Source organism: Lithobates pipiens, unplaced genomic scaffold, assembly GCF_037356315.1.
Source record: "Lithobates pipiens isolate NorthernLeopardFrog02 unplaced genomic scaffold, aLitPip1_a1.2 Scaffold_23, whole genome shotgun sequence".
NCBI classification, from domain to species: domain Eukaryota; kingdom Metazoa; phylum Chordata; class Amphibia; order Anura; family Ranidae; genus Lithobates; species Lithobates pipiens.
The window spans coordinates 286,952,378-286,966,735 of record NW_027507785.1 but is presented as its reverse complement, the minus strand read 5'-3'; the positions used below and the strand labels follow the sequence as shown (position 1 = coordinate 286,966,735).

The 14,358-nt window shown below is 42.4% G+C and overlaps 1 protein-coding gene across 1 annotated transcript in view; it reads left to right on the top strand.

The window, feature by feature from the left end:
* Positions 1-14,358, top strand: part of LOC143926495 (sodium/glucose cotransporter 4-like) — a 71,380-nt gene that overhangs the window by 42,618 nt on the left and 14,404 nt on the right. Inside the window, exons 8-11 of the mRNA XM_077450285.1 lie at positions 3,122-3,257; positions 3,676-3,783; positions 9,089-9,239; positions 14,010-14,178. Of these exons, the coding sequence (XP_077306411.1) occupies positions 3,122-3,257; positions 3,676-3,783; positions 9,089-9,239; positions 14,010-14,178 (564 nt within the window). The remainder of the gene's footprint in view (positions 1-3,121; positions 3,258-3,675; positions 3,784-9,088; positions 9,240-14,009; positions 14,179-14,358) is intronic.

Genomic DNA, 14,358 nt, shown 5'->3' with positions numbered 1-14,358 from the left:
ATTCTGGGAGGTCATCTGGGGACAGAGAAAACCAGAGAGAGGATATTGCAGCGATTCTATTGGCCTGGGGTCATGAAGGAAACAGAAAATTATTGTTCCTCCTACCCTGTGTGTCAGAAGTCGGCACCTATGCCACATTTCCGTAACCCGCTGGTACCTCTTCCTATCATTGAGGTCCCCTTTGAAAGGATCGTAATGGATTTGGTAGGTCCGATAATGAAGTCCCAGGGGGCATCAGTACATTTTGGTTATATTGGACTATGCCACCCGTTATCCGGAAGTAATTCCTCTTCGAAATACCTCGGCCAAAACCATAGCCAAAGAGCTATCTCTTGTTTTTAGCCGCGTGGGTATTTGTAAGGAACTGCTTACAGACCAAGGTACACCCTTTATGTCCCGGGTTATGAAAGAATTATGCAAGTTGTACAAAGTGACGCAATTGCGTACATCTGTGTATCACCCCCAAACAGATGGGTTGGTTGAAAGATTCAACAAAACCCTAAAACAAATGTTAAAGAAGGTGGTGGATAGAGATGGAAAGAATTGGGACTGTCTAATACCCTATCTGATGTTTGCCATTAGGGAGGTACCCCAATCCTCTACGGGTTTCTCACCCTTCGAGTTGCTCTATGGGAGACACCCAAGAGGGCTGCTGGATTTCGCCAAGGAAACTTGGGAAAATTAGAGTTCTCCTCACAGGAGTGTGATTGAGCATGTCGCCCTGATGCAAGAAAGAATTGCACAGGTAATGCCAATTGTAAAGGAACATTTAACCCAAGTGCAGTTAGCACAGCAGAGGGTGTACAACCGTGGGGCCAAGACCCGTACTTTTTCCCCGGGGGATAGGGTCTTGGTGCTAGTCCCTACGGTTGAAAGCAAATTTCTGGCCAAATGGCAAGGTCCATATGAAGTAATTGGAAAAATTAGTGAGGTGAACTACAGGGTTAGACAGCCAGGAAGGCGAAAGCCGGAGCAGATCTATCACGTCAATCTGCTGAAAGCCTGGAGGGATAGGGAATCCCTAGTCACAGAGACTTTGTCACAAGTACAGCCTGATTACTTAGTTCCTGAGGTTGGAATAGCAGACACCTTATCGAAACCCCAACAACAGGAGGTTAAAGAGTTTGTACTTCGTAACAAAGAGATTTTCTCTGAGCTTCCGGGACAAACATCTGGCGTAGAGCATGACATTATCACCCCGCCAGGAGAAAGGGTAAAACTAAAACCTTATAGAATACCAGAGGCCCGACGGGAGGCAATACGTGGGGAGGTTCAAAGGATGGGTGTGATAGAGGAGTCCCAGAGTGACTGGTCCAGTCCTATCGTACTAGTGCCCAAACCTGATGGGAGCTGGCGGTTTTGTAACGATTTTCGACAATTAAATAAAGTTACAAAATTTGACACCTACCCCATGCCGCGTATAGATGAGTTGATTGACCGGCTGGGAACAGCCCGATATATGACAACTCTTGATCTCACCAAAGGGTATTGGCAAATTCCCCTGGCCGAGTCGGCCAAGGAGAAAACTGCGTTTGTAACCCCAGGTGGGGCATTCCAATATAAGAGAATGCCGTTTGGGTTACAGAATGCACCGGCAACATTCCAGCGGAAAATGGATAAGATTCTGAGGCCCCATCAGAAATATGCTGCAGCTTACCTGGATGATGTGATTATCCATAGCACAGACTGGGTCTCACATTTGCCAAAAGTACAAGCAGTCCTAGACTCTATCCGGGAAGCTGGGTTTACGGCCAATCCAAAGAAGTGTACCATTGGACAGGAGGAGGCCAAATATCTTGGGTACACTATTGGGAGGGGGGTGATAAAACCCCAAGTCAATAAAGTCGAGGCCATACAGAGTTGGCCACGTCCCAACAGCAAGAAACAGGTACAAGCCTTTCTGGGAATCGCTGGCTATTATCGACGATTCATTCCCCATTTTGCTTCTCAGGCTGTGCCCCTCACCAACCTGACAAAAGGGAAAGAGTCTGTTATGGTTAAATGGTCCCCAGAGGCTGAAGAAGCATTTCAGTCCTTAAAAACAGCCTTATGTAGCCAGCCAGTGTTGTACTCACCAGACTTCTCTAAGGACTTTGTTGTACAAACTGATGCATCAGACGTTGGGTTAGGGGCAGTGTTATCCCAGGTCTGGAACGGGGAAGAGCACCCAGTCATTTACCTCAGCAGGAAGTTGAAGTCCCATGAGGTAAATTACTCCACGATTGAGAAGGAATGTTTAGCAGTGAAGTGGGCTCTAGATTCCCTTCGGTACTATCTGCTAGGTAGGCACTTTGACCTGGTGACTGATCACGCTCCTTTAAAGTGGATGGCTCAAAACAAGGAGACCAATAGAAGGGTAAATAGGTGGTTCCTGGCCCTACAAGAATTTAACTTTACAGTTAAGCATCGCCCTGGTGTTAAAATGGGGAATGTGGATGCTTTGTCTCGGATACATGCGTGTCTGACTGCTTGTGTTACAACCCCAAGGTTGAAACAAGAGGGGGGGGGTATGTGGCAGCACGCAGGTAAAGTCACCTGGTTGTATCCAGGATGGGAAATATGTGTGCCCTAGATTCAGGCTTTATGCAGACTTTTACAATTAGAGGGGAAGAGTTAATGAGCCCAGCTGAAGTAAGTGGGCTCATTAAGACCTCTACAAAAAACCCCAGCATGCTTAGGGAGAGGCTCCATCCTGGAACCAGTTTTGTGTTGTATAGACTGGGGAGTGTGATACCTGTTCTGTGCGGTGAGTTAACGCCTGTGTGGCAAACCTCTACAACAGAGACAGGGACTGGTGCAGCACAAGGCTGCACTCAGTTGTTAGACAGGGAATATAAGTGTGTAATTAGAGGTCAAGCTGACCAGGATTTATTTTCATGTTTTATTTTTGTTTGGCTGTTATATGTTTCACTGCATGTAGCATAAATAAACCGCATCTTTTGTTTTTTTGCACCTACAACGCTGTCTGCTGTGCCTGATTTTGTGTTGTGAACCCATCCAGGGGGTCACACACACCCGCTGCCGAGCTAACCCCTCACAGTATATATACACACTCAATATTATTATTATTTAATAAGAATTCTTATTTTACTATTAAATGAATTCATTAAATGTGTTCCAGGTTATCGTTCAGCGATCCCTAGCGGCCAAAAACCTCTCCCATGCTAAAGGAGGCTCCATAGTCGGGGGTTACCTGAAAATTCTTCCCGCATTCTTTGTAGTACTTCCAGGAATGATTAGCAGAGCCTTGTTTCCAGGTGAGATCCCTCTTTATTCTGAATGTTGGCTCTAAGCTCATGTATAGCCAAAACTCCTGGCCTGTATGTGTTCCATAGTGAAGCTGGAGGATAAGAATGACCACTAGGAACTAGCATCACCTGAAAGGGTTTCCCATTTTTGTACCATGTTAGAAAAAAAATCCAGACAAAATGTGAAATAGATGAATGTGATGGCTGCCACCTTCTGAAAATGCTAGTTGCCTGGCTCTCATGCTGATCTAATGGCTTTAATGTTTTCTGAGGCACTGCAACTAATATGCTACTTGTTCTGGGTTAGTAACTCAAAGAATTGATACCAAGAAACTAGTATTCTCAGACAGATGACAACCGGGACATATCCGATATATCCGATATTTCTCTCAGTACGTTTCCTTTACCATTCATCCCATTTTTCCAGATGAGATTGGTTGTGTTCATCCAGACGAATGCCGGAAATATTGTCAGATTGAAACAAGCTGCTCCAACATTGCCTATCCCAAGCTGGTAATTACACTCATGCCTGTCGGTGAGATGTCACTTTATCTTCTCTGTTAGTGTATGTCTACACAACCATAAACCTTCTTCTCATGCAAATGTTTTGAAAAAGTGTTTGCAGTCATATATAATTTTAGGTGTTTTTTAATTAAATTTTTTGCCAGCAAGATGTGTTTTTAATACGTATCACCTCCCTTGGATTGGGACCTTACCCAGGGAACTCATCATATAAGCTGGAGATGCTTAATGCCGTGTACACACAGTCAGACATTCCGACCACAAAATCCGTCTGAGGACGGATTTTGTCCGAAACTTGTGTTGCATACACACGGTCCAACAAAGTTGTCGAAAAATCTAATTGTTCCGGAACGTTGTGACGTTTGTTGCGTACGACGGGACTACGTAGTGGCTAGCAGCCAATAGCTTTGGTCTCATCATTTGATCTGAGCCTGCGTGGCACTTTGTCCGTCGGAATTCTCTACAAATGATTGGAAAAAGTCAGATTGGATTTTTTTGACTGAAAATTTTAGATCCTGCTCTCTAATTTTTTCCGTCTGAATTTCCCGACGGAAAAAGTCAGATAGAGCCCACACAAGATTGGATTTTCCGACAATATAATCAAATCGGACCTTTTCCTTTTCTAAATTTCCGACCGTGTGTACAGGGCATAATACATTCTCAACTAAAAATATCTTTAAAAAAAAAATACATTCTCAATGGAAGCGTTGTTAAAGTGGTTGTAAACCTCGGACATGGAATTTTAACAATTCATAATTCATAATCCTCTATAGTGTGTACAATCCAGGGTACTACGTTTTATTTCCGTCTGTTGATTCATTGTTCTGCTATCAGGATAAGTCTCTTCTGACACGTTTTCCTGACACCAAGAGAAAAAAAGGTGACATGGAAGGGAGCTCCAGCTGATTGACAGCCTCAGCTATGTTCATGTGTGCTGTGTGGAGGGGGTGTGTCCCTTCGGCGCCAATCAGCTCTCAGAGCTCTCCTCACTGAGCTCTACAGAGTGTAATTGCAGCTCCCTGCCCCCTTTTTCTGATAGCTCATGCAAGCTTTCTAAATTCTGGACTTTGAATGGATGTAGAGAAGAGAGGACTGCAGATAAACAGGTACAGCTTATGTAGGAGGATTTGTTTGCTCTTTGTGTATAACTTGAGGACAGTCACTTCACTGTGTATATGTAAGGGTTTACAACCACTTTAAGCAGTTTTCCGCCTAGTACGCCCTGACTGTTGCACTGTGCAATGCACTGCTGCCACTTCCATGTATACTGTCACATAACATAATATAATTTTAGTTGTGTGATGCAATTATTGATAAATTCCATACTGTTTGCAGAGACAAGACCTAAGGGTCAAGGGGCTTATATTTTGTGTGCACTTTGCACAGTGTCATAAAGTAGAATTCTGCGTGGAATATGCCGACCAAAGGTTGGACCTAGGAAGATTACTTTCTTGTGTTTTTGACGGTCTGTTCTTCATTAGCAGTGCTAACAACCACATGACTATTTGTAAAGACAAAACTTTTTTCCCTAGTTTTGGATGGATTAAGGAAAGGTTAGAAACCTATTTGGGATTTTACTGCTATCTGGCTATACCCTGACTTTCTGTCTTGCTGACAAGTCCAGGACTGGTGCTAAGATTTTTGTCTACTTAGGTGAAGGTGCACCCCCACCCCCCGCCCCCCCATTCCAACATTTTCCCACCACCCCCTTCCCCCGCTGTCCTTACACCACCCGATCCCTCCGCCGTCTCTCACCACCCCCTCCAAAATAGCAGTCCCGAAGCCAGTTTTTAAATTTTTACCTTTTTTGTTTACTTGTTTTAAAAATCATTTTAGGCCTGAAGATTGATTAAACCTCACAAAATATTATTTTTTTTGAAAACAGACACCCTAGAGATAGAACAAAATTATTTCCTAACTATTTTTAGTAAAATATAAAAGATGAGGTTGTGTCAAGTAAATAGGTACCTATGTCAAACCTGAACATTGTGTGGGCCCACAATGATTTAAAAGCCCCTACTAAGGATGAGCTGAGGTGTGTTCGCATGGTCCACGTGTAGAGCCCGCCAGGAATTCGGCGTAGCGCTGCGCTAATTACAGACAGTGAGACATTACCCCGATGCGCGGCTGCAGAGATTGGACAATGTCTCACTGCTTGTGATTAGCCGACTTCCTGGCGGGCTCTGCACGTGGACCATGCGAATACGCTGAGCTCATCCCTAGCCCCTACAGGTCATTCTTTTAGAGTAACGCAGGAGCACTAGAGCTAAAATTATTGCACTCATTCTGGCGTGTGCGCTGATATATATAACATGTATAGGACAATTGCCGTTTTCATACATAGGTGCCCTTGCACTTTTTTATTTTTTTGTAGGCGTGTGTGTGGAGAGGCTCTAAAAAAAATGTTTATCGTTTACAATTTTTTTATAGTCTCCTTATATGCTTAAAACATTTTTGGTTTAATTTGTATTTATTTTTACATAACTTTTATTGCTATCACATAGGGGACCAATAGCCCCCTATGTGTTAGCATATAGGTGACAGGTTCTCTTTATGGAGATACCCGAGATCTATTAGACCCCGGATGTCTCCTCTCTAATCCACTGCAGCTGATGGAACACAGATCATACTCCATCAGCTGATTCCCCAAGCACTGATCCTGGAGAATGACAGCATTGGTCCAGGAAGTGACATCATACACGTCACTTCCTGGTCTGTGTACAGGAGGGAGGCTAAGCGGATGGAGTTCTGCTGAGCTCCCACCACTCTTCTCTGCAACAACCGTCCATGACAGCACCAGGCCTGCAGGTGAGACAGCGGTGCCTGGTGAACATGGTGGGGGGGCGGCGCATCCAGGGCCATCTTTAATATTGATTGGACCCTGGGCAAAACTTTTCTTGCCCCCCCCCCCCCTCCATGCAGTTTTGCTCTCAACCTGCTCTGAGACATACAATAAATAGCAGCTAGACTCAAAATCAGTTTACTGAATCAGATCAGGCAGCTATTGTGATTGGTTGCCAGAGGTTACAGTGTATCATTACCGCTCATTGACTGGTTGCTAGAGGTTACAGCACACTTTACAGCTCACTGATTAGTTGCTAGAAGTTACAGCACATGATTTCTGCTTGTTGAGATTACTGTACAGTAATACTGCTCACTGATTCGTTGCTAGAGGTTACAGCACATCATCTCCTCACTCCAGGGGTCATGCTATATATATATGGATGCCGCCTTTATTTACATATCTATGCAGCTATTTACATGTAAACACAGGGTCTGCAGGTGAGTCATCTGTACAAAACAATAGGGCAGAGCTGGGCAGCATTAGTAGCAGCACTTCACACTGAGATATCAGGACATGGAAATTTAAACTGGGATAGTTGGCAAGTATGAGGCAGCTGCTTTGGGCCCCACAACAATGACAGGGCCCAGGGCAGCTGCCCCTTTTGCCCTGCCTTAAAAACGTCCCTGGCCGCATCACAGAGGTGGTGGTAGGGTTGCCACCTTTTCTTTGAGCCAAACCCGAACACTTTAGCGGCACATGGCAATTTAAAAAAACATTTTTTAAGGGACAATGGTGTGAAACTCTGATGTAAGGGGGTGTCAGAGTCCACAGAGCACCCCTTACATCGGAGTCTACAGAGCACCCCTTACATCAGAGTCCACAGAGTCCCCCTTACCATAGTGCACTAACAAGGCAAGCGAGAGAAGGGAGGAAGGCGGCCTATGCACTTGGCGGTTGTGGTACTTGGTTAGTTGAGGAGTATACTGTAGGTGTGTGCAACTCAGGCAGCAGAGGGAATCTGCACTACACTGAGTGATTAGGGTGTGCCCAGGCACACCTAAATCCAGTCTGAACTGACTATTCGGGTGAATCCCAGATGGGTGGCAACCCTAGGTGGTGGTGGAAGTGATTGGCGGCCTACCACACTCCTGGTTGCTGTAGCAGCTGGGAATGTGTAAAAAAACACATCTGCAACACTGTACAAATCCAAATCCCCAGCAAGTGGCTGGGGATTCAGATTTTACTGCTTCCCCCCCATCCTGGTGCCCTAAGGTGGCTGCTTAAATCGCCTTACGGTAGCACCAGTCCTGTCACTGACAACATTTTACCAGACAGGAAGTAAGGGGAATGCTCTGACAGCAACACGGAAATAAATTAAAATGTTTTTGCTTGTCATATACTTTAACTATTTCAGCTCTCAGATCTTTAAACCCCTTATGAACCAAAGATGTTTACATTTCCATCATGGGACTGTTTTTCAGCCAGAAACGTTGTCACTATTTAAAGGGGATCTCTGGGCATTACAGCTTAAAAATTACTTACAACTTTTCTTAACATCTACCGCTATACTTTCAGCCCTCTGACAGGAAGCTGCTCTGCTTGCCCCTCCCCTCTGCTGTCCATTCATAGAATACTTTGTTTTTTGTGAATGGGTTCACATAATACAATATCTTTTGTGAATGGGCAGGAGAGTTGGGTACAACAGCTACAAACAACTCTATAGTTGCAACACTATACAGTCAAAAGTATTGGGACATCTGCCTTTACTAGTTGGCCCACCCTTTGAGCTGCAAAGTGCCTTGGCAGCGGGGATTTTAACCATTTAGCTCCAAAAGCGGTAAATCACCACTAAAACTTTACTGGCGACGCCCCTGTGCTGGCAGTGTGAAAGGGCTCTAAGAGTGCAACTAAGGGGCCAAGCCCACCCCTGAAAAACAACCCCACGTCATAATCCCCCCTCCACCAAATGATTTGGACCAGAGCACAAAACATTCCCATAGACACACTCCTAAAACTTGTGCACAACCTTCCCAGAAGAGTTGAAGCTGTTATAGCTGCAAAGCAGTGGTGGCCCATAATGCAGGGAGCAGGCCGCCCCCCCTATCCATGCATCCAGCCTCCTGATCTACATGCGGGGAGCTGGATGCATGGATTCCAATGTTTATTTTTATTTTTTTGGAGCATGTGATTAGAGCCAGAGGCTCTAATAGGCTTCAAAAAAGGGTGGGCAGACCCATCCAAGCAGACCCACTTGTGTGACAATATTGAATGAATATTTGCTATTTTCTTCCTTTAATATAGGGTATATCAAAAGGCACGAAGGTCCAGTGTCATTGCACTTGGAGCATAGCAATAGCTGTACTTCCAGTACTCAGTAAAAATGTAAATATAAAAAAAAAGAGATAAGTTCATGAGATAGCATACACTTATAAAGCAAATGAGTAATTTGTGCACGCCATGCAGTTTTTCTTTTTCTGTATCAAATGTTTTTTATTTATTCAGAAATGACTTGTAATGGATTTTTATATTTTAGGATTAAAAGGGTTAATGATAGCGGTAATCATGGCTGCTCTGATGAGCTCTCTCACATCCATCTTCAATAGTGCCAGCACTATCTTCACATTGGATGTCTGGTCACGTCTTCGAAGAAATGCCACAGAACAAGAGCTTATGATTGTTGGCAGGTGCAGTATTCATTGAGTAATATCTGTAAAATAAAACGTAACTATTTATTAGACATGTGCATTTGTTTTCGTCTGAATGCATTTTTGTCCGAATTTCGGGTATTTTCTTTATCGTTTTAACAAACGATAACGAACATGCAGAATCCAACAACCGAAAGATCCGACATAAACAAATGCTTTATTTTCGTTTTTGTTGCGACAAAAGTTCAATATAGATAGGAGATTCGACATGACGCTGACAATAGCAATCTGTGTCCATTGAACCTGTGGTCAAATGTGCCTAACCTTAGCTCTATTAGTCCAAGATTATTCTACATAGAGAGAAAAGATTCGACATAGAGAGAAAAGATTCAACATTATAGAGACAATAGCAAAAAAGGTTGAATGTGCCTAACCTAACTCTATTAGTCCAAGATTATTCAACATAGAGAGAAAAGATTCAACGTGAAGATTCGACGAAGCAGTCGCCGCGAGTGGACATTTATGGTCAAATGCTCCGCCCATAGGCTATAGAAGAATTCTAATGTTGGTTGACTAGTAATAATAATTAATAAATATATTTATTACTAGTGTCATATAACATTAGAATTCTACTATAGCTTGTAGGCGGAGCATTCGCCTGGAAATGTACGATTGCGGCGTCGTACAGTTTAGCTGCTCCGTCAAATCTTCTTAGAACATTCGACAGACACCATAAGCCTTCAATGACAGATCTGACCTTAATTATTTCTGATTTTCGGACAAATGCATTTTTTAACGAAACAAAATAAATAAAAATGAATTTCGGGAGTTACTAAATAAATGTATTTTTCATACGAAAATGAAATTCCGAAAAAAAATATTTCTGTGTGCACATGTCTACTATTTATAGTATGGTTGCCATCTGTCCCTGTTTGCAGGAGACAGACCCCTTTTTTGAGGTGTCTGTCCCCAGCAAACAAATGTCCGTGTCAATCTCCCTGATGGTGTAGACCTCTGCAATCTTGCACTGCTGGGTAGCCACTTAAGGGATGGCACCAGAAGAATTGAAGGCACCACCCCAATATGGCGCTGCTGGACTTAAGCAAGTCATGGATGAGCGCCACTTGGCACTTGGGCCAGCCTTCCTATGAAATCCACAGCCATTTGGGGATGTCGATGCACATGTACACACACTATTCAAATATGGTGCGACTTCTTGCAGGCCAAGTAGAAAAAAAACAAGGCTTCCATTGGGTGGGAGAAATGACCAGGAAAGGCAGAGTAGTAGAGACAAACCTATTATGCCCGGAGAAGTAGGTGCCATTTTGATTCAGCCTCATGGTGAGATCCTGACTGCAGCCCAATGACCAATGATTGTAGCGTACTTTGGTTTATTTTACATTTAATAATACATAAGAAAGTGTAGCACTTATGAATTGATATATGAGCAATTAAATAAAAAAAAAATGCTAATTTGAATCTAATGAAAATCATTATGAGAAGGATAAATCCATCTCAAAGAGGAAAAAACTCCAACAAAGTGAAAGAACATGAAAAAAACATGTATATAAAAAATAAAAATAAACAAAGTCCAAATATGTGATAAATCGAACATAGGAAAAAGATCTAGTCAAAGATACCAGCAGTGTTCGGAAGTAATCGAAGGGAACTTCTCTGCCGGAAAGAGAAGTGAGATAACCCTCCACCACACAAAAAAGTGCTCTGACTAATGCGCCTTTATGCCCTGTACACACGGTCAGACATTTCGACCACAAAATCCGTCGGATTTTTTCCGACGGATTTTGTCTGAAACTTGTCTTGCATACACACGGTTACACAAAGTTGTTGGAAAATCTGATCGTTCTGAACGAGGTGATGTCAAACACGTACGTTGGGACTATAAAACGGGCCAGTAGCCAATAGCTTTCGTCTCTTCGTTTATTCTGAGCATGCGTGGCATTTTGTCCGTCGGAATTGTCTACACCCAATCAGAATCTTTGCTGTCGGAAAATTTTAGATCCTGCTCTCAAACTTTTTGCGTCGGAAAATCCAACAGAAAAAGTCCGATAGAGCCCACACACGATTGGATTTTCCGACAACATAATCCGATGTTTCTTTTTCCATCGGAATTTCCGAACGTGTGTACCGGGCATAACAGAATGATTGACCACCTATAACGGATGGTAAAATGAGCTTTGTATATACTCCAAGTAATTGGGAATCGTCAAACCTCCAGATAACAGCTTTATATACATTCCAGAAAGGATCCATCCAAGTTAAGAGAAAAACAATAAGGCCCCCATAGTGTAGCATTGATTAAAATCCATTTAATTAAATCAGGGATCCTCAAACTACGGCCCTCCAGCTGTTGCGAAACTACACATCCCATGAGGCATTGTAAAAAACTGACATTCACAGACACGACTAGGCATGACGGGAATTGTAGTTCCTGAACAACTGGAGGGCCATAGTTTGAAGACCCAAGAATTAAATGAATAAAAACAAACTCTCAAGACCATTATAAAAAATGAGTGGTATATAATGTTGGAATACAGGTAATCTAGTTCCTTTCTTGTGTTGTGCATCTAACTTCTGGGTCCCGACTGGCGTGATCACGTCACTTACATTGGTCCAAGCTGATGCGTTTCATCACCACAAACATCATCATGTGGCCATTCCACTTGATATCTGTGATGACAAAACGCGTCAGTGAATTTCCTTTCAATGTGTATATGGAGAGGTGGAAATAAAAATGAATATGATGCAGTAAGGCAGTGCACAATGTGATATGAAGTTTCCTGCACTGTCACATGATGATTTACAGGAAGTGGTATCCTCAGAAAGCATTTTTTAACATTTTGAACAGAAAGGTAAAGATTCAAAACTTCCATGGATTACATAAGTGAGAGATAAGCACATTGGGATGGCTTGGGCAGAAAATACATTAGAAAAGCCGGAAAAAAAGGTGAGCCCATACCTCTTCAATAAGACACAGAAGTTTAATCCAAATAAATTTTACTCCAAACAGTTGCAGTACAGAGGATGTTTTCACAGTCTTTTGAAGTTTATTAAGACAATTATTTTCCTAAGCACCATCTCTGTTAATAACTAACACTGATGAGGGAACTTAGAAGAAGTGGGGAGGGACTAGCTAGGACTAAACAACTAGTACTAAAGAGGAGGGGAGAACAGAGGACAAAACTATTAGTAAACTATCTGTAGTGGCCAGAAACCACCACTAAATGTCTGCATACTACAGAAAAATGATAATCTACTGCAGTTCAATACAAGAAATGCAAAATGCATGAAAGCAGGTCAGAACAACCTCCATGATTAAAGCGTTACTAAACCCACAACAGTAAAATCAGTCTGCATATGCAGAAAAGCATGCTTGTTATACTGCATTGTGTAAAAAGGCTGTTTGATCCTGTCTTCTCTAATCCTCCTCTTCTTCTACAGTCCCCCAAATCATCTCCTAATAGAACAGAGGCTAGGGGAGAAGCGGTACTTGCCCAGTTTGGTGTATATTGCTAGAGAGTTTTTATTTTTATTTTTATGGGGGAGTGCATGTGATCAGCACAGGGTCAATCACCACTGTCCAGACAGAGAGTCAGGTGTCCTGTATCCTCATAGGATAGTCAAAGTAGAATGAAAACTCCTCCTACAAGCTTTATCCAGACACTGATAGAAGTCACAAGACTGCTATATAGTGCGGATGAGAAAAGGTATTTAGCAGTTTATATTAGGGCTGTTACTGATTAAAATTTTTGTGTTTGATTAATCGATTTAGTTTTTTAATCGATTAATCGACTAATTTTGATTAATTATAATGCACATACAGATCCAACTACTTTTAGCTGATCTCCTTGCATTGCAACTCTGCATTAGTCAGTGGTAAATGTGGTATACACTATATACAATCACCTGACACTAGTTAGTTTCCACAATCCATGATTTAACTTCACAGTTCACAGAAATACGTTTTAAATTCAAACTGTAGCACTGACATAAGTAATTTTTTTTTCCACAGTAGCGTGACAATCCCTCCACCTCCGGTCTAACTAATCACTCACCTTATGGCATGGACCCCTGTGCAAACAGGTGGTCATGCAAGTGGGTATCAAAAGGGTTAACACGGACCATAAACTTCTCTGACGTCTCCTTAGATCTCAGCAAGGACGTCATGCATGGGTAGAAAGAAAATATCTAAGTGCTCACCGCTTAAGTATAAGATTTCATTTTTGTGTTCAAACACAAACTACTCACATAAAGATGATAAAAACACAGCATGTAAAGCCGACAATTGTGTTAGTTCCATAGGGCAGCAGCGGGTGATGTCATACGTAGCTCCTCCCCCGTATGTGTTACGTTCAATCACAACTTTGACGTCACCGGACTCCTCTCCCTTTCCCTTCATTATGCAGACGGAGGCACTTGGGGAAGGGGGGAGGAGTCCAGTGACATCGATGTCCGTGACATCACCGGATCTCCAAAAGAACTCCCTGAAGACCCGGAAGTCGGCGGATAGGAGTACCGATCAAAAGAATTTTGATCGATCAAAAAAATTTATCGATTAATCGAGGAATTAATCTTTAACTTCCACAGCCCTAGTTTATATTTATATTTACTATAACTATTCCATTTCCATGTTCTATGTATTGTGGGAGACCAGATATATTGAATGAAGGATCCTGGGTTTAGTAACACTGCAATAACATAATATCACATTTTTTAAACTTCACCTTGTATAATTATCAGCCATTTCCGGTAATGTTTTGTTTACATAATGTTTTATGTTCTCTTTGGCAGAGTTTTCATAGTCATACTAGTGGGTATAAGTATCCTTTGGATCCCCATCATCCAGGCAGCAAACAGCGGGCAACTGTTTGATTATATGCAGTCTGTCACTAGTTACCTCTCCCCACCGGTCACCGCCATATTTATTTTGGCAATTTTTGTCAAGAGAGCTAATGAATCAGTAAGTACATCACCTGAATATTTCAAACTATTGTACAATGGCAAATGAAATAAGATGAAAGACTGCATAGGTCCTGATCATGGTTGGAGACTATGTGCATCAAATGATGACACTACCTATAGCTAATTTGGTTTTTGGAAGTATTTACCATTTCCTAAATTGACTTCCAGGTATCTCTGT